Source organism: Seriola dumerili, unplaced genomic scaffold, assembly GCF_002260705.1.
Source record: "Seriola dumerili isolate Sdu_G_001 unplaced genomic scaffold, Sdu_1.0 BDQW01001125.1, whole genome shotgun sequence".
In the NCBI taxonomy this organism is placed as follows: Eukaryota; Metazoa; Chordata; class Actinopteri; order Carangiformes; family Carangidae; genus Seriola; species Seriola dumerili.
Genome location: NW_019175380.1, coordinates 930,508 through 948,232, shown reverse-complemented (window position 1 = coordinate 948,232; position 17,725 = coordinate 930,508). Strand labels below are relative to the sequence as shown.

At 42.3% G+C, this 17,725-nt stretch overlaps 2 protein-coding genes across 2 annotated transcripts; both read left to right on the top strand.

Moving 5' to 3' along the window:
• Nucleotides 1-996: 996 nt before the first annotated feature.
• On the top strand, nt 997-3,700 carry fundc1 (FUN14 domain containing 1). Its single transcript, XM_022767265.1, has 5 exons — nt 997-1,052; nt 1,565-1,718; nt 2,195-2,270; nt 2,366-2,494; nt 2,907-3,700. Exons 1-5 carry the CDS (start codon nt 1,034-1,036, stop codon nt 2,982-2,984), a joined length of 456 nt encoding a protein of 151 aa, XP_022622986.1. The 5' UTR covers nt 997-1,033; the 3' UTR covers nt 2,985-3,700.
• Nucleotides 3,701-4,206: 506 nt separating this feature from the next.
• efhc2 (EF-hand domain containing 2) lies at nt 4,207-16,784 on the top strand. The gene is made up of 15 exons (XM_022767313.1): nt 4,207-4,317; nt 5,124-5,312; nt 5,613-5,763; nt 5,909-6,132; nt 6,632-6,883; nt 8,568-8,675; nt 9,407-9,545; nt 10,427-10,592; nt 10,704-10,846; nt 11,261-11,457; nt 11,724-11,857; nt 12,419-12,613; nt 14,663-14,755; nt 15,047-15,146; nt 16,576-16,784. Exons 1-15 carry the CDS (start codon nt 4,276-4,278, stop codon nt 16,720-16,722), a joined length of 2,280 nt encoding a protein of 759 aa, XP_022623034.1. The 5' UTR covers nt 4,207-4,275; the 3' UTR covers nt 16,723-16,784.
• The last annotated feature ends 941 nt before the right edge of the window (nt 16,785-17,725 follow it).

Genomic DNA, 17,725 nt, shown 5'->3' with positions numbered 1-17,725 from the left:
TAGATAGATAGATAGATAGATAGATAGATAGATAGATAGATGATAAATAGATTACATTTTATCTATGGATCAAGAATGATTTTCAAACAGAGGACACAAAGTCACTTTCAATAAGCATACCTGTTGGTGATGTTACCTGAAGCTGCCTCCACCTCACTGATAGAAGTGCCTTCATGGTTTTAGGCATATTTTTAAGTCACTTTTGGTAAACATTTCCTCCCTGAGAAATTTAAATTCATCCATAAATTCATTTCATTTGTCTACGAACATTGCCTGGTTAAACACCTAATCAACCTTTGGCTGTCCACCATTGTGGCTGAGCTGCTTTCAATGCATTTTTGCACTATATGAGTTTAAGGCAGATCACCTAACACTGGATGAAGCAGCCACACAGACTCTGTGTGGTCACAATATTTTTGTTTTTCAATTAAATTACATTTGTTTGTTAGTAGTAGCAGATGTGCAGAATTACTTCTTATTTATGTATAGCATATTCATAGTATATTAGTATTTTAGTATATAGTAATAGTAATAACTATGCTTACACTGTATACTGTATGCATATATGTATGTATAAAGTAACTTTATATTAGTGCTGCACTCTTGCATTCCCATACACCATTACTTACTTATTCTTTTCAATTACTTGCTTGTACTAAGAAAAAAAATGTCAACTCTTTTCATCAGCCAGGTATTCCAAATATATAGACATTGACCTGACATTTAAGTATATACTTATAGGCTAATATATGGAATGTAAGTATTATCACAAAATTGTTAAGTTATATGTCTATGTTTGTTCTTCTTGAACATTGTTCTTGAAACTCTATGTAAATACACTGAAAGCCACTGGAAATTATTATTACTTTCATTATTATTATTATTTATTTATTTTATTCAATTATTTTAAATAAAGATATTATTTCATAGTTATACCTGCCCGTGTTTCGCTCTCTCTTTTACTTTAACCGTTAAAATTATGCAAATGACGCCGGACGTGCAGGCAGCTGAGGACAGACCGACGTACTCCAAAATGGCGAACAGCAGAAAGGGTAAGAAGGCCTATAAACTATTTGCATCTCTGTCTGAACCAGGACACGGGGTATTCTCTTAGCATGGATTGCACACAGGACGTGTTTGTTAACTTTTGCCTGACATATGTGTGTCCGCAAAGCTCCGTCTCTGCTCCCGCTGAAAGCCCGTTGTCTACAGACGTAGCGTTTGTTGCTAACTTTTCAACTGTCCCTTAGCTGCACTTGTCTGCTCATGCTAACTTATTATCGGGCCTCAGAACTTTAATAAGTTCCGATTACAGACAACAGTAAAGTTATCGTTAGCTACCGCTGCCATGTTGAAACCCCTGTAATGTGAACATTTGGACTTATTCGCTATATTACTAAGTTACACCTTTATGTCCGAGATGTTGTCTTAAGTTAAACAGTTGTCGTACTATGGCAGATAAACCTAATATGGTCGTATTGCCTTTTATAGGCAGCGTCTACTGCAGGGCATCAGTTCACTGCTATTGAATGCTAACTGTTTTTATGTTTCTGTGTATGTAAAGACGTAGAAGAGGAGATTTACGACAAGGTCGTGGACCTGACAGAATATGCCAAACGTCAGCGATGGTGGAACCGTCTTTTCGGAACCAACTCCGGGCCAGTAGCAGAGAAATACTCCGTGGCCACACAGATAGCCATAGGAGGAGCGAGCGGATGGTAAATATCCTGCCTTGAAATGCATCATGCTGCCTTCAAGTGCCCCTCGTTAACTCCCCCACTTAGCTCCCTGTTAATAAATATCATATACATAACATTTTAGCCTTTTAAATTACTCAGAAACAGTCCAGGGCTAATTAGGTGTGTCACACATGACCCCTGTGACCTTGAATTGTATTCTGGTTTGTCTCTCTGTCATCTTGTCTCATGTCTCTCTTCTACACTCAGCATGTTAGTGATTCTTTAAGGAAACTTATACAAAACCCCTTTTTCCACCAGTTAGGAAAATAAATCCCATGGTCTCTCCCCTTATATTTTATAATTGTGCAGTTGGTTATGATACCAAATAATGTCTTAGTTAGACTTTCAGTGTTGGACCATTAGCTGCCATTCAAACCTTATAGTGGTAATTTTAAAGGCAGTTGAAGTCATAATTTATGTCAGATCAACCTTCATGCTCTGTCTATTCATTTCAGGTGTGCAGGATATCTCTTCCAGAAGGTTGGGAAAGTTGCTGCTACAGCCGTAGGGGGCGGTCTTCTGCTGTTGCAGGTATTCTTGCACATACGGGTTAACCCTTCCAAAAGAATTTAAAAAAAAAACTTCTGCCTCTCATCTATTTTTCATTTGCCCGACTCTTTCTACAGATAGCTAACAATAGTGGCTACATCCAAGTGGACTGGAAGAGAGTAGAGAAGGATGTCAACAAAGCGAAGAAGCAGTTAAAGAAGAGCACCAATCAAGCAGGCCCAGAGCTAAACACATTTGTTGAGAAGGTGAGACCTCAGAATATTATATGTTGCTTTATTTTTTGACCTTTGTGTGTTGGGCAATCAAAAGTTATATGCTCATGCACAACTGATTGAAATATTATAAAACTTAAAAGTGCAGCTCACTAGACTGTAAAATGTCTTCAGACTAATTATGAGTAATAGAATTATTTGCAATGACCAATTGAAAGATGGTGGGCTTGCAGCCACACAGTACTCATTTCCCATTCATCTTGATGTCTTATTTCTTTAAACAATCGGTACCAACATGCCATGGCAGCATGTACAGTCGCCATGAAAGCACACTGTTTATTTTTCCCTGCTCTTGAAAAGTTGAGAATTAGGAAAAATTGCATTTGATTGTTAGTTATCGATGTGACATGGAACTCAAACTCATTTTCTGTTTTGTTTTTTTCAGTCCACAGAGTTTGTGAAGAAAAACATTGTTGTCACAAGTGGTTTCATTGGAGGATTCCTGCTTGGCCTGGCGTCTTAGGGCAGAAGCGTCTCTTTTTCTTCGATGTCATGATGAGCTGTAGGTAAAAAGTGTAAATCATTGCTGAATGGTTTTAAGTGTTTTGACAGCAAGAAACCTATTTCAGATTAGCTTGTGGCTATGTGTCTTTACATAAGCTGCACATCTACTACTTCAATACTGTACCTCCATGTGACAAGTAAATACGATTGTGGGACATCTGGTTAGACCTGAATGGCCTTCGTAAACCACTCCACTTTCCAGGCCAAATAATGACGCATATGATGCAAAATTAATTAAGTTTATCAGAATGTTGTAATTTTTATGTATTTATTTTTACCACACCGACATTGTACTAGAGGGAAAAATTATGCACTGTTGTGCACAATGGAGCCAAACACAGTGCAGCCAAGTGCAAGTAGATACAAATTCACCTTCACACGGCAGATGGTGCCCATAGGAATCTATCAATACCAGTGTTGTGTTTTCAACTCCAGACTTCATAATCAATCATGTTCAGGATTAAAACTGGAATTTCATTCTGAAGTGCTGATGGATATGAGATTGTTATGCCTTTTTAGAGGTGCTCCATGTTTGATGGGTTATGTTAGCCTCCCCTGCATCTCTGTTTTTTTTAATGTATTTTGTTTAGCCATAAACGTATGCATGAGGTTCTGAAGGCTGTGGTTTGTGTACTATATATGTTTGAAGAACAAATAAAAAAAATTTAAAAATCAGTTGAATTATTTCACATTTATTTTACTTTACTTTTTATTTTTAGTTTTTTTTTACTTAGGACCTAGAGTCTTGGATGCCTTTAGACTCAATGCATGTCATGTGTTGATTAACTGAGTTTTGTTTTACTTTAATTTAAAGTGTGTCTGTGCCCATAATTAAAGAAATCAAAGTATACATGCTTCTGTAGTTTACAGATATGGTAGAAATACAAAAAAGGGCATTAATTGTATACACTTACAACATGTGACTGACGACATGATAGATTTTGAATTTACATTTTGAAATGCCCAAAAACATTTTTTAGTTTAGTTAATTTATTTGATAGGAACAATGTAATTTTACAGTTTCAAAACACGTCATGAAATTAACGTGTTGCATAAAGAGAGGCAAAGTTATATTTGTTAAAAAAAAGATTAAAGTTTTATAATGGCGTACATACTTCAACTTCCGTTGGCAGCGTTGCTAAGAGACGACTTCAAATAAAACGATTCCATGGCAACCGATAACAAACGGTTGAAGTTTTACAGCAGCCGAGTTGTACAAAGAAAACAATCGACCGGTTTTTAATACCGTCATGGCTTTACCGTTTCTACCCGGAAATTCTTTCAATAAACACGTAAGTTTTATACATTTGCTTTATTTCACACAAATGTTTTGACTCCAGCTTCGGTTAGCTTGAGCACTGCATAGAAGTTAAAGCTAATGTCAGCTAAGCTAACATCACAGAGCTAGATGAATGTGTATTTAGCATAAAGAGCTGTCTTAATTTACACGGAGAGACAGCAGGTACAAATTTAAGTGACCGAGATATGCCTTTGATAAAGATAAGATTTATCTAAATAACCACCTTGTGTTGACATTACGGGCACATGACAGTAGTTAAACCATAAAACAACTTGTATCAGTGGTTTGGCTGTAGGGGAGATTAGCCTTCCCAGACTCCTAAAGGTTTTACTGAAAGTAAAATCCAAAATGTATTGTCCAGGTCCGGTATTATGTAATTCCACTTTATTAACAACCAGCAGCAGTAAGTTGTATTTTAAATTTCAATTTATTTATTTGCACATAAAAAAAAATACAATTATTAAATATACTATATGTTCACAAAGACTCACAATATGCAACTTTAGTTATCCAGATGATTCTGCATTCCCATTTACAACAACAATCAAAAAGCTACCAGTGATTGTTTTAAGATGCTTCTTAAAAGTAAACAAAGATGATGAATGATGAACAATATGTACGTTTAAATGAAAATGTATCCACATTACATTACAGCTTGTTTTGATGTTATCACTTTGGAGAAGCGTGTAGCAGTATCCTCATAGATCTGCTACTTATAAATAAATTATTAGTTAATGTTATGATTGTATACATATTACAGTATGATTTTAGAGATGCTTTTTCCCTCCTGTACCACAGCTGGGGAAGGAGAGATTCCACAAGTCCCAACATTTTGACTATTCCAATGGAGTCCCAATGCTGGTGGGATCGGAGAAGCCAGGCATCGGAGGAGAGCTTTTGGTCGGCCAGAAGATTAAAGCAAAATATTCTGTCTACCCCAAAGGACAAGGCAGTGATTCACCATCATGGGTAGCCTTTGACAAACAGGTGAAGTGTCTTGAAATGGATCAATTTAATCTCACTGGGCATGTACACACATTTTTACTGGTCATTTAAACAACACAACACATAAACACATTTATATTTTACATGCAGTTACAGCTAATGTACAGTGTTGTTTCTTATGTCACTTAGTACAATATAACATGTTCACTTGGATTATGTTACGAATTAGGCTGTATTTAAAGCATTTTACCAACCCCGCCCTGGCACTAGCATTTGCATATTATAACCCTAACCCAATATATTGATTAGTCTCGTTCACAAAATGCCTCCTTGTTCCTCCAGGCTTTGTGTTTTGAGGCATACTTTCAGGAAGCTGTGCCTGAGGCACGGGATGAGACGTACAGAATCAGAAAGTGTAACATCTTCTTCTTCCTGGAAGATGATACCATACAGGTGGTGGAGCCAGAGTACAAGAACAGTGGCATCCCTCAAGGTGAGACGGGATGATTTATCTGTTGGAGATATCTCAGGAAATGTCTTGTGAAAGTAAAGATGTTTTATTCTTCATGTTTTTTTCTGCATTCAAGCAGTTTAATACCTGCCACTTACCACTGTTGTGTTGTTGTTCTCTGTGGCAGGAACACTGATTCGCCGCCACCGCATCCCACTGCCTCCACCAGATGATGACCAGTTCTACAACATTTCCCATTTCAACATCAACCAACAGATGGTGCTGTACTCCCGCACGTTCACTGTGACCAGCTGTGACTCTTTTACAAGGAACTTTCTCACAAAGCTCGGGGTGCACCTAAATGACCCCACAACTGTACCCGATGACCCCTACAGCAACCTCCGGGAGCAGGTAGCCAGATTTTTTATTTTCTATAGACATTCTCAGAAAAATAACATGGCAGAATTAAGTATTACATCTAACACAATAGTAAAGACAAAGCCATTATAGATGATGATATAATCACATCATATGTGGAAAAAGGAGTTTCACTTTTTTCCCATCAGGGAGACAACTAACAAATATTTTTCATCTAAGTCTTTCAGGCTCTTTTTAAATCTTATTGTTTGATCAACTGATATTTCTTTGATTGACAATTCATATTTATATTTATGTTATATTTATAATTTATGTTCAATATGAAAGAGTTGTTGATCCTCATCTTGGAGGCATGTTTTGTACTTTTTATTTTTTGTTTCAAGTAATCATTTAACCAACTAATCCCTGTTGATGCTTAATTAAAAATCACTACCCTTGAAGAAAATAATGGCCAAAATAAAAATTGAAAGCCTCTTATGTATGTGTAATAATATTTATTGATTCTTCTTTTTTCACATGGTTCCTCGTCCAGGCTGAGAAAAATATGAAGCCACTGCGGCCGTACGAGAGGCGTGACACGCTGAAACAGTTCCTGGACCACGACCGCAAAGTCCTGCGCTTCTACTGCTTCTGGGACGCCACAGAGAGCACATTCGGCGACCCTCGGGAGCTCATACTGCACTACTACCTGGCCGATGACACCATCGAGATCCGAGAAGTGATCACCCCAAACTCTGGGAGGGACAGCATCCCCAAATTCTTGCGCCGCAGCAAACTGCCTAAGGTGAGTCGCCACAATAGGAGCTGTTCAAAAAGTTTGCCATAATGTCTTGGCTGTGGGAGAGGAAAGAGGGGGACTGATGAATATTTGTTGTCAAGGAGAGGAAGGAATAAAACACAGATACTAAAGGTACGGAAATGCCTGAATGCTTTCTGAAAAGTCCGAAAATTTAGATAAATTCTCCAGGGTTTATGGAGAACATGAATTTTACATTTGTAGATGGTTATTCCAAACCTCGCAGTGCCTCTCTCTTTCTGGTTGGCTGACTTCTTTTTATCTCTCTCCCACCATCCTTCCCTTCACCGAGCCCTCATTCAGTCTGACAGGACCGCTGTAGCATCCAGCCTCCCTCAAGCATTTTGGCTTTCTCCTCCAGTTACTGACTGAAGCCTAATTCATCTTGAAAGACAGCCAGGCCTCAATCATGTGTGTGTGTGTGTGTGTGTGTGTGTGTGTGGGGGGGGGGGGGGGGGGTATGTGTGTGTGTTTTCAGTCCAGTAATTTGGTTTGTTCTGATGCCTTTTATTAAATGTCAGCCCTAAAGGTTGACCAGGATCCACCGTCCAATGAGAAATCACCACGTCCTTAATGACAGATCACGTCTTTACTCTGTCTCTTTATTGTTAGTCTCTCTCTCTCTCTCTCTCTCTCTCTCTCTCTCTCTCTCTCTCTCTCTCTCTCTCTCTCTCTCTCTCTCTCTCTCTCCTCTCTGTCTCTCTGTCAATCTAGTTCAATTAAATTATGTTCAATTCAATATTCTTAATTGGCATGAATGTCATGTCATCGAGCTCAGTGAAGTTTGGGATTAACTGTGATATTATATTTGTCACATGTTCAGAGGAAGTTGGTCTCTGTCTCTACCTCACCTGGCGTGAGCACAGACTCCCTCCTCTGTTGGTAGCCAGGACTTCCTGTGTCGTCCTCTGTCTATGGTCGGACTGTGGTCACTGAGTCTGTATGTGGTCAGGATCTGTCTCTGCTTTGTGTCTGACAGACATCCGCTGTCAGTTTATATTTGGGGCCAGAAAGCAGTTCAGTTTGTTTTGAGTTTTGGTTTGAGTCATCCAGTGTTCCATCTTTTGTTAATTCAATCATCTGGTTTTCTCTGATTAGCGGTTCTGATCCGAGGTGGAGCAGTACTGGGTGTTGTTCACCCGCTGACAGAAGGGTGTCTTTGGGGGGCTCAGTTTCTGGGCTTGTAGAACCTGAAATCTCAGTATGTCCCTGGGGCTGGATTTTAGATGTAACCACAATTTTAAGTTTTCTGTTTGAGGTGAACAAACACACAAAATGCTTTATCAGTAGAGCTGGCGATTGTAGGGTTTATGCAGTGCAGAGGATTTCCCTGCGGCTGGGTGAAAAAACAGGGTGAGCAGGGGAGTAGACGAGACTGGCAGCGGGGGAAAACAGGAGGCACAAGGAGAACACTGGGTAAGAATAATTCAACCAGCAGGAATGGCGAGCAGAACCGGTCCTTAAAAAAACTGCATCTGGTTGTGGAGTTGATTACCTGAGCAGGTGAGTATTGAGACTGGAGAGAGCAGGATCAGGGAAGCCACGCCCAGCTGAACACACACACACACACACACACACACTGACAGACATGCAGAGTGGTGCTCAGCTGTGTGAAGATCGTGTATTGATGCTTCTTTACCTGCCTGTGCCGTGCCTGCTCATTTCTCTGCAGCACCCTGCGGACCAGATCAAGCAGCCCGGACAGACCGCAGAGCGCACTGTGCTCAACGTGTTTGCCTCCCCGAATCAAGGGAAATGCTACATACTGGACAGCATCAAAGTACGTCCTGTCTCCCCGCCACAAACACACCGACATGACAACAAGTGAAATGAAGAATTTTATGTTATTTGAGTTGGTCACAAAGAGAGGGAGGACTGCTGTGTAACCCAGAGGTTGCAGCGCTGACAGGAAGCCAAACACAAGATATTCTCTGTGGTGAAAAACTATGACGACACCTTTGTCCAGTTAAAGTAAATATTGGTTCTAATTCCAGTTTAGTTAATGTGAATCTTATATTATACATATTAGAGGATAGTGTGTCTCCACCTGTGTGACAGCAGTTTGTGAAGACCCTTTCCTGTTTCAGCCCCCGTGCACAAAACCAGGAATCTATAAAGTAATGCTTGTCTGAGTTTGGTGTCGAAGAACTTGACGTGGCTGCACTGATCCCTCCGACCTCAAACCCACAAGCTGACAGTGAGCCCGACCTCATTAATGCTGTTGTGGTTGAACGGGAGTAAATCCAAACTCTTACGGAGAACCCTCCCAGAACAGCGGAGGATGATGTAGCAGCATAATAACACACATAGTTTTGAAATGAGTTGTTCAACACTCACATATGTTTATAGTGTTTGGGTGTCTACTTACTTTGGGCCATATAGTGCATTAGGTGAGCATCAGTGTGATGTAAACATATAAATCATGTAGATTTAGCTAAACTCAAAAAGTTTGACAAGTAAAAAGTCTCAGATAGTTTTCACTCTCTCTCTCTCTCTCTCTCTCTCTTGCAGACAGGAGCTGTCCAGGAGGAGTTTTATAAGGACTGTGATCTGACTGTAGGCGGGGAGATGAATGTGTTTGGCAGGAGAGTCATCATCGCCGACTGTGACAACTTCACCAGAGACTATTACCGCTCCAAATATGGCATAGGTAACTAACACCACGTGTGGTTGATTATTATATACATATATATATATATATATATATATATATTTATGTACTGTCACACCAAATCAGTTCAAAAGGTGGATTTTTGATGTTTCAGACTAAATTATTGATCCAAAAGTACAGAGTGTTTCATCTGTGCAAATAAAGAAAATATATTATACCGGCAGCAGTTTGACATTTTACTTAGTCACACATTTGTATGGATGTAATCTTCAGGTATCTGCTGCTTCTCCCTGCATTGCATTAATGTGAACACTTGGGGGCAGTAAGAGCACACACCAGCAAGAGCTGTTACCTTCCAACAAGCCCAGAGGTACAGCAGGATGCCTTTGTTCAGGAGATGAAGTATTTTTATCTAGAGATGTTCTTAGCAATGATTTTTTCTTTCTTTATAAAACCGGACTGTGCTCTCTCTGTTCTGTTTTAATGTTCTGGTTCTCTCAGTCCATCCTCAGTTGATGAGTGTTAGAACCAATACCATAGTTCAGCACCTCTGTCCCCCTGACATTAGATACCCAGGCCCTTCAGCACTGGTATTTCTCCAGTCAAAGGCACTGGGGACCACGAGAGGCACGCTGCTCCCCAGCAGGGGAAACTCAAGCTGGCCCTGCATGTGTCTGCCACCCTGGGCAGGTTCTGTGGCGTGCAGCATTAGTCACAGTGGTGAACCAGGCGGAGCCCCCGGTGACAGGCCACTGTAATGGAGGGTCGTGTCTGACTCTGAGCGGTCAGAGGTCAGCCTAGGGTTACAGTCGGACCCCGGCCGCTGCGCTCCTGCATGGATGGATTACCTGCTGCCCTCTGATCATTTCAGCTCTTTCTTTCTTCTTCTAACTGTTTTGTCTTTTCCTTCTTCCTCTCAGAGGACTTCACCCCAGTGCAGTACAAAGCTTCCCCAGCCCCTAAGCCCCGGAGGCTTGTGCCCCCCTACAATGGCTTTGGCTCAGAAGAGGATTCGCTAAGCTCCTGCCAGGGCCTGCTGCCCAAGCCCCCACAGAAAGACTTCAAAAAATTTATGGCGAAAGACAGGTCGGATGAGTTGTAGTCACAGTCACAATCAAATTACACACTCAAATATTTGTGTCTGCGTGTGTGTTAGTGGGAGACCCCAACTCTGTGTGTGTGTGTGTGTGTCGCTAGATGTGGCCTAGACAGCAATGTGCTCAGTTTCCGAGCCAAGATGGTGACCACCGATCCGGTTGACAGAGAGAGGGTGTTCATCATCTCCTTCTACCTCTGTGATGACTCCATCAGTGTGTTTGAACACCCCCAGAAGAACTCAGGTAAAAACGTCTGGACCGTAGCTGCACCAGAACCGCTCCCCGGACATGAAATACAGATGTACGACTCTCATGGTAAACATTAGATCTGTCGGATTCACTTCCCACATCCAAAACCTTTTGAAATCAGATGAAAGAGACGACATTTAGTCCGTAGACCTACTTTTTCAGGGATGGAGACATTCCCCTCAATGTAAATCAATTTGTGATGCGTTCAGGGACTTCAGCGTGGCTCCGAAATGAGATATCCAACCATTTGATAAAGATGTAAATCTTGCAAACATGATATAAAAATAAATGCTGCTTCTAAAATATCGACCGAGGATCAAGTTGCACGTTAACAAATTTTTTCCAGTTTCAACTGGATAAGTTAAAATGAACGATTGCCCACACGTTCATCTTTCCGTCTCTCACCAGGGGTGCTTAGTGGTAAGTTTCTGGAGCGCGGCCGTGTGAAGAAGCCAGGCCAGGAGCTGTTCAAGAGCGAGCTGTCCCAGTACTTCAAAGCTCAGGATCTGTACGTGGGAGCGACTCTCTGCATCAACAACAAGAACTTCCAACTTCTGGATGCTGATGAATACACCCTCCGTTACATGGAGAAACATGCTGAGGAGGTGGGGGAGGGAGCTGAAGGAGGGATGTCTGTTTTCAGAGGTGGAGCAGGTTGCTGAAGCTAACATTGTTACCCAGTGTGGCTTAGCTACAGATAACCAGCTCTAACCTCTAAACATCACCTGTTAGCTGTGTGTTGCTTTGGTTTCAGCTACATGTGACTAAAGAGAGTGTGTGTGTGTGTGTGTGTGTGTGTGTGTGTGTGTGTGTGTGTGTGTGTGTGTGTGTGTGTGTGTGTGTGTGTGTGTGTGTGTTTGTTTGTCTAAAGTTCCCCAAAGCCAACATAGGAAACATCTTCAGTAAACTACGCTCCATCCCGGAGGAGGGACAGAGTGAGATCAGGAAGTTTCTGACTCTCAGTGACCCCAGCAACACTGGCCTCATCCCCTACGAGGCGTTCAGGTACAGTAGTTAAATCTGTCCAGTACAGCCCCACCCGCCTGCAATAGTATACACTGAAGTGGATGTTGAGAGTCTGCACAGTGGAGCTAAATCTTAAATTTAAGTCCTTCTGATGCATGTGTAAGATCTGATCATAAAGTGTAATTCAAATATAAACTTTCCTATTATGTCTCACTTGAACTTAATTCATTAATTCTTTTAAAATTATCTATTCATTTCTATTTTGTAAAATATATTTTACAGTATTTTTATTTTTTTATTTACTTATTATGTCACTTTGTATGTTTCTATATGCTCATCATTTAAAAGCTATAAACAGAGACTCAAAACAAATATAATGGTAATTATCAACTATACGTGTGTAACCAGGAAGAACAGGTGAAATATGTGGCAGGAAGCTTAAATAGTGCTTTTTGAAATACAAATGATGTCAGGAAATCACTATCCAAATCAAAGGAAGTGACACAAGGATCAAAGAGAACTTCTCTACATGCCGGCTTTAAAGTTAGGACTGTGAGCTGTGGTTAACTTGTGTGTGTTGTACTCCGTGTGTCACCGCAGGAGTCTGCTGACGGGCCTGGACTGCAGACTGTCGGAGCACGAGGTGCTGGTGCTGGGCCGGCGTTTCTCACGGCGGGAGCAGCCCGAGGTGGACGTGGGCCTGATGCTGGCCGTGGCCCAGGACCTCCTCAAAAAGAAGCACTTTGAAGAGCTCCCCGACATGACCAGAGCCTTCACTTACCACGACCGACACAAGTGGGCGACACGCATACCACACACACACACACACACACACACACACACACACACACACACACACACACACACACACACACACACACAGATGTTAGCTTAAGACCAAATAGTGTTGCAACAGAGACACACAGGAACACACACAGGCAGATAGCGTCACAACAAGACATCAATCGTGCAGCCAGTGGCCCCATATCTTAGAGCAGCGATTAGTTCCAGCAGTGTGAGAGTGGAGCATTGGAACCAGATGAACCCTAAAGACCTGTATGGCATGTGGCTGTGCAGGCCAGAGGACACACACACACACACACACACACACACACACACACACACACACACACACACACACACACAAACACTTGGGCTGCCTCTGTCTCTGTGTGTCTTTCTCCCTGTCCGTTTCCTTCCTCCTCTCTGTGTCACATAAAATCACATGTTTAATGCCTGTACGCTACATGTACCTGCCCGTTCGTATGTAGTATGTGTTAGACCTTTAAAATGGGCCGGGTCAGCGGAAACGGTCGACTGACAGTGCCACAAGGTCAAGCTGACTCGTCTGTTTATTATAGCTGTGTTGACACCCTCAGTTAGCGTCAGATTGTTCATCAACGTCCCTGTAATGAAGATGGCATGACAAGAATGAGCCCCTGAACCGTCTGGCATTACTGTGGAAAACAACTGTGGTCTTAAAGGACAAACATCCCCTGTTTCACACACACACACACACACACACACACACACACACACACACACTCATTGTCACCCGAATTCGGTCTGAGACATTTTTCTATAAATAATATGTTAATGTTATAGTGGGAGCTTTTTAAAGGGGACCCTTTATGCTAATTCCCAGCTCTATATTTTGATTCTCTGCTGGAGCTGCTTTGCGTGAATCACAATTCAAAAAAAGTCCTTATTTATCTCAAACTGCCTTTGATGCAGCTCTTCAGTCGAGCCTCTGACTGAAACAGGCAGTATTAGCTCAGGCCTCCTAAAGAGGCGTCTACTTTCTTCTGATTGGCCGAACTTCCAGATGCCCCAATAATATGCTTCTGCAGCGCTGGAGGCTGCGCCTTAAGGACTTTCAGGACCTGCGGTTCTAATGCTGCATTTCCTGGTTAGCATTATTCTACACACGTTTCGAATAATTTGGGTTTCCTGTATGTTGGCACTGTCACAAAAAACTTAAAGGTCCTGAAGCTGCAGCCTCCCGCCAATGGGCAGCACACCTGAGAGCAAACTGTAAAACTAAGTAACAGAACTGACGGGAAATGACAACTTCTCAGATCCATCTGTATGTTCGAGTATGAATATGAGAGCGGACAACACCGACATCCACAGCAACAAAGATTACAGCAGGACACCTCTGATTGATAAATATCACAGCCATTACCTGCTTATTGTGTCACATAACAGCTGATTAGCCAAAATGTTTCTCTATTTGCCCGTGCTAATAGTTGTACATGTGGGGAATGAGCTGGAGTAGAAGTCATCTGCTGTCAGGAGAAGGAAACCTGCTCATTTGGTTTTATGTAGTTTATTAAATGCCTGTAATACTTCTGACTGTTTTGGGAGAACGGGCGCCGTGGTTGGAGCGGATGACCGTGACAGTCTGACGTCAGCTCGTCAGGGAAGAAAAAAAAATCTGTTGGAAACCTGGAGATCAGAGCAGAGTGATGCCTGAGCTACAGTGTCACTTTTACATATGTTTACATCACTATTTCAATCTGGCCATGTTTGATACAGACATCTAGGACAAAAGGTCACATTTAGAATATAAACAAAGGCACATGCTGCTGACTAATGATGAGAAGCTGCTCAGTGTTTCTCATGAAGTCATAAAAATATCCTTAAGTGTGGATCCTTTGGACTTTAGAGCAGATTCTAGCCTCTGAGGAGCATGTGTTCCTTCTTTGAGCTCCATTCAAATATCTCCCCACAAACAGACAAGTGGTCTGATGTAGGTCCAAACCGCTACTACCACAACTGGGGCCTCTTGGCTTTTAATCTCGCATCGGATACCAGTGTGTCTGCTTTGCTTTGTGTCTCCAGAACTGGACGTCTCTCCGCCAAAGAGACAAGGACCATCTGTAAGGCCTTCCGACTCCCCCTGCCTGAGAACCTGCTCGGAGGTCTGCTCGACAAGTAAGAGCCCCACTAATCACAGCGCAGTCCAGGCTAGAGCGGCTTGAGGTCCCACTGTAGTTTTCAAAATGGTTTTGAATGATTCGTTTTCACTTGATTGTAAAGTATAGCTCAGTTCTTTGCACAGAAATTTTTCTTGGCTCGGTTATAAAAATATCTGCACCAGCATTTGGACGAAATATGCTGTGGAAGTGGTGCGGATCAGATTCACATAAATCACATGGGACCTGTTGTCGGAATAATAAATAATAGTTTGTACCTGTTTCTAATTTGGATGCGTGTCTGCTGGAGGTTTGCAGATGGAGACGAGATTGACTACCACGCCCTCCTTGCTGGCATTAACTGGGTGGAGCACCCCGCTCCCCCAGTAATGGCCGAAGACATCTTAAAGGTAGGAGACATTTATATAACGCAAAACTTTTTTTTTTTTTTTTTTTTTTTTTTTAGAGGAGACTGACTCAGACAAGTACAGTCAGTGCATTCGCAGTGTGTGCACGGATTTTTAAATAGTTGTAATTGAAAATCAATCCACATTTCACCCCCCACCTGTGATGACTCAGAGGAGGAGTGAGCCAAAAGCAGAACGAAGTGAGTGGGAAGGAATGGTCAAATAGGCAAGACGACAATTTATTGTGCACGGGAAATGACGAGAGAGAGAGAGAGAGAGGAGCAACACACACGCACGCACACACACACACACACACACACACACCGATTTGTTCCACTCTCATTCTGTCCATGCGAGCCTTCCCTTTGTTGTCATGCCACGGCGTATATCTCTGCCGCTCACCTGGTTCTGTTTAGATTTGGCCGAAGCGAAGCATGTTAAATCAGCATTACATAGAAAAAGATACAAATGCAAGAGGGAAGAACAAAGGAGCTACTTCCTTCCTTTTTGACCACCTCTGTGTGTGTGTGTGTGTGTGTGTGTGTGTGTGTGTGTGTGTGTGTGTGTGTGTGTGTGTGTGTGAGTGAGAGGACAGTTTGGCCGGTCCTCACAACTTCAAAGTGCTGTTTGATGTGTTCGGGGGTTATGTTTTGGTTTTAAGGTTCAGGTTAGATCTGGGTTGGGATTAAGCATTTGTTTGTGATGGTTAAGGTTGGAGTAAGGAGCTAGTGAATGCATTATGTCATTGAACATCCTCCCGACTGTGGAAAGACCAACGTGTGTGTGTGTGTGTGTGTGTATATGCTTACTTAATTCTCCATTTTCCTCTGTCACGGTTTCCAGCTGCTCTTCGTCTGAGACCAAACTAGTCGCTCAGTCTCTGCTCAGCTCCTCTCCCCTCCCCTCCTTAAAAACCTCCAAGGTACCTCCAAGGTCCTCTGAGCCTTGTGCATCTTTGAAGGTGTCACAGCGAGAACACGTAGTGAGAACACAACAGGACCATCACGTCGACTGACCCAGACTGACTGACTTCTTCTTCCCAGAAGAAGTCTGGGTCGTGTTGCCAATTTTCTTATTACCTCTATAATTTTCTCTCTTTCTCTCTGTTCATTATATTTAACAATCCTGGGACCAGTTCCTGCCTCCTGCTTTCAAGAAATAGCTAAATTACATTTGGCCTCCAGTGTTAAAAAGAAGTTCTTTTGTTTTCCATGCAAGGTTTAATCAGTCTAATGGAGGTTAAAGACAGCCATGATTTTTAAAAGTTTAAACAAAGAAGTGGTATTTACATAGCACATTTGATACACACTGAAAAGTTAAAGTATACAAAATAGAGTAAAAAGCCTGCAACACACTAAAGCAAAGACTAAAAGAATGAATTATTTGCAGCAGAGAGTTTGTGTTGTGACTTGTGTGTTCCTTTCGTCTCCAGTTTGACGTGAGCGCGAGGTTCGACGCCGGCGAGGCTGCGGTGAAAAACATCAACTACTCTGCTCTCCTGGAGGACGTATTCTGCTTTCCCTCCAACCGCGGTGACCCGACAGCCGGCACCGCTACAGAGACACACGGTGGGAGGTGAAACGTTGCCCTACAGACCTACACCACAAACACAACCCCGCTCCTTAATTAAAGAACACGACACATCAGCTGAACCTGCGTGTGTGCGTTTTCATGTTGAGTCAAGGTGGAGATGTGTGAAACTGCATGTGTGTGTGTGTGTGTGTGTGTGAATAATTAGATGCCTTGTTTTCCTGTGTATGAATAATTTGGCAGTAATGGCGTGCTCTGGTGTCAGCTAACACGAGGCGGGAAGCGCTGTGAGAACACAGATGCTTTTTTGATGTGTGCTTGTGTGTGAGTGTGTTTACACGAGTTGGTGGGAATCCTTCAGAGACACGAGGCAGCAAAGCAGAACCACATTTCAGGTCTGGCCAGCAAGCGCTCGCACAGTATGATCACAGAGCATTACACTGTGTTCTCCTATGTTGATGATGAGGTGGGGGTGTGGGTGGGGGGGGTTGCCCTTGGAGTAATTGATGTGTGGTTTATGTTGACTGTACACTGGCTACATCCACCTACAAGACAGAAGCCATCAACATTGTCAGCCTGCAGCTGTGGAAACTATAGATGATCTGTAAAGGAGTCCAAAAGCCAGAGTGTGTATATCCAGGCTGCACAGGCCTCATGTGTTTATCATCAGGGCTCATTCTCACATGTTACACTGGAAAAGAGAAAAGAATGGAGCTATTTTATGTCCTTTTTTTCCCCCTTTTCTATCATTACTCTTCAGCACCTGTTTCAGATACAGCATCATCGGCTCATTGTGGATGATAGTTGTTATTGTCTGTTGTCTGTTTGTCAGCAGGATTACGTAAAAAGGACTGAACCAATTTGCACCGAACTCGGTGGAGGGCTGGGGCCGGGGCCAGGGAAGAACCAATTAAAGTTTAAGGCAGATCTTGATCTTTAACTGCCATGAGTTTGAATCTTTCTCTCTGAAGTCTGGTGTGTTTTGTTTGACATTAGCCCTGGCAGAGGTCTGCTCTCTCCGAGTGCCCCTCTAGTTATCGGGGTTTATTCTG

What these genes read in the sequence shown, in the direction of transcription:
- fundc1 (XM_022767265.1), top strand. An exon ending in ATAGGAGGAGCGAGCGGATG is followed by an intron (nt 1,719 to 2,194) that starts GTAAATATCCTG and finishes TATTCATTTCAG; the next exon opens with GTGTGCAGGATATCTCTTCC. An exon ending in GCGGTCTTCTGCTGTTGCAG is followed by an intron (nt 2,271 to 2,365) that starts GTATTCTTGCAC and finishes CTCTTTCTACAG; the next exon opens with ATAGCTAACAATAGTGGCTA.
- efhc2 (XM_022767313.1), top strand. Translation starts at nt 4,276, where the DNA reads ATGGCTTTACCGTTTCTACCCGGAAATTCTTTCAATAAACAC. An exon ending in GCCGCAGCAAACTGCCTAAG is followed by an intron (nt 6,884 to 8,567) that starts GTGAGTCGCCAC and finishes ATTTCTCTGCAG; the next exon opens with CACCCTGCGGACCAGATCAA. An exon ending in CTCGGAGGTCTGCTCGACAA is followed by an intron (nt 14,756 to 15,046) that starts GTAAGAGCCCCA and finishes TGTCTGCTGGAG; the next exon opens with GTTTGCAGATGGAGACGAGA.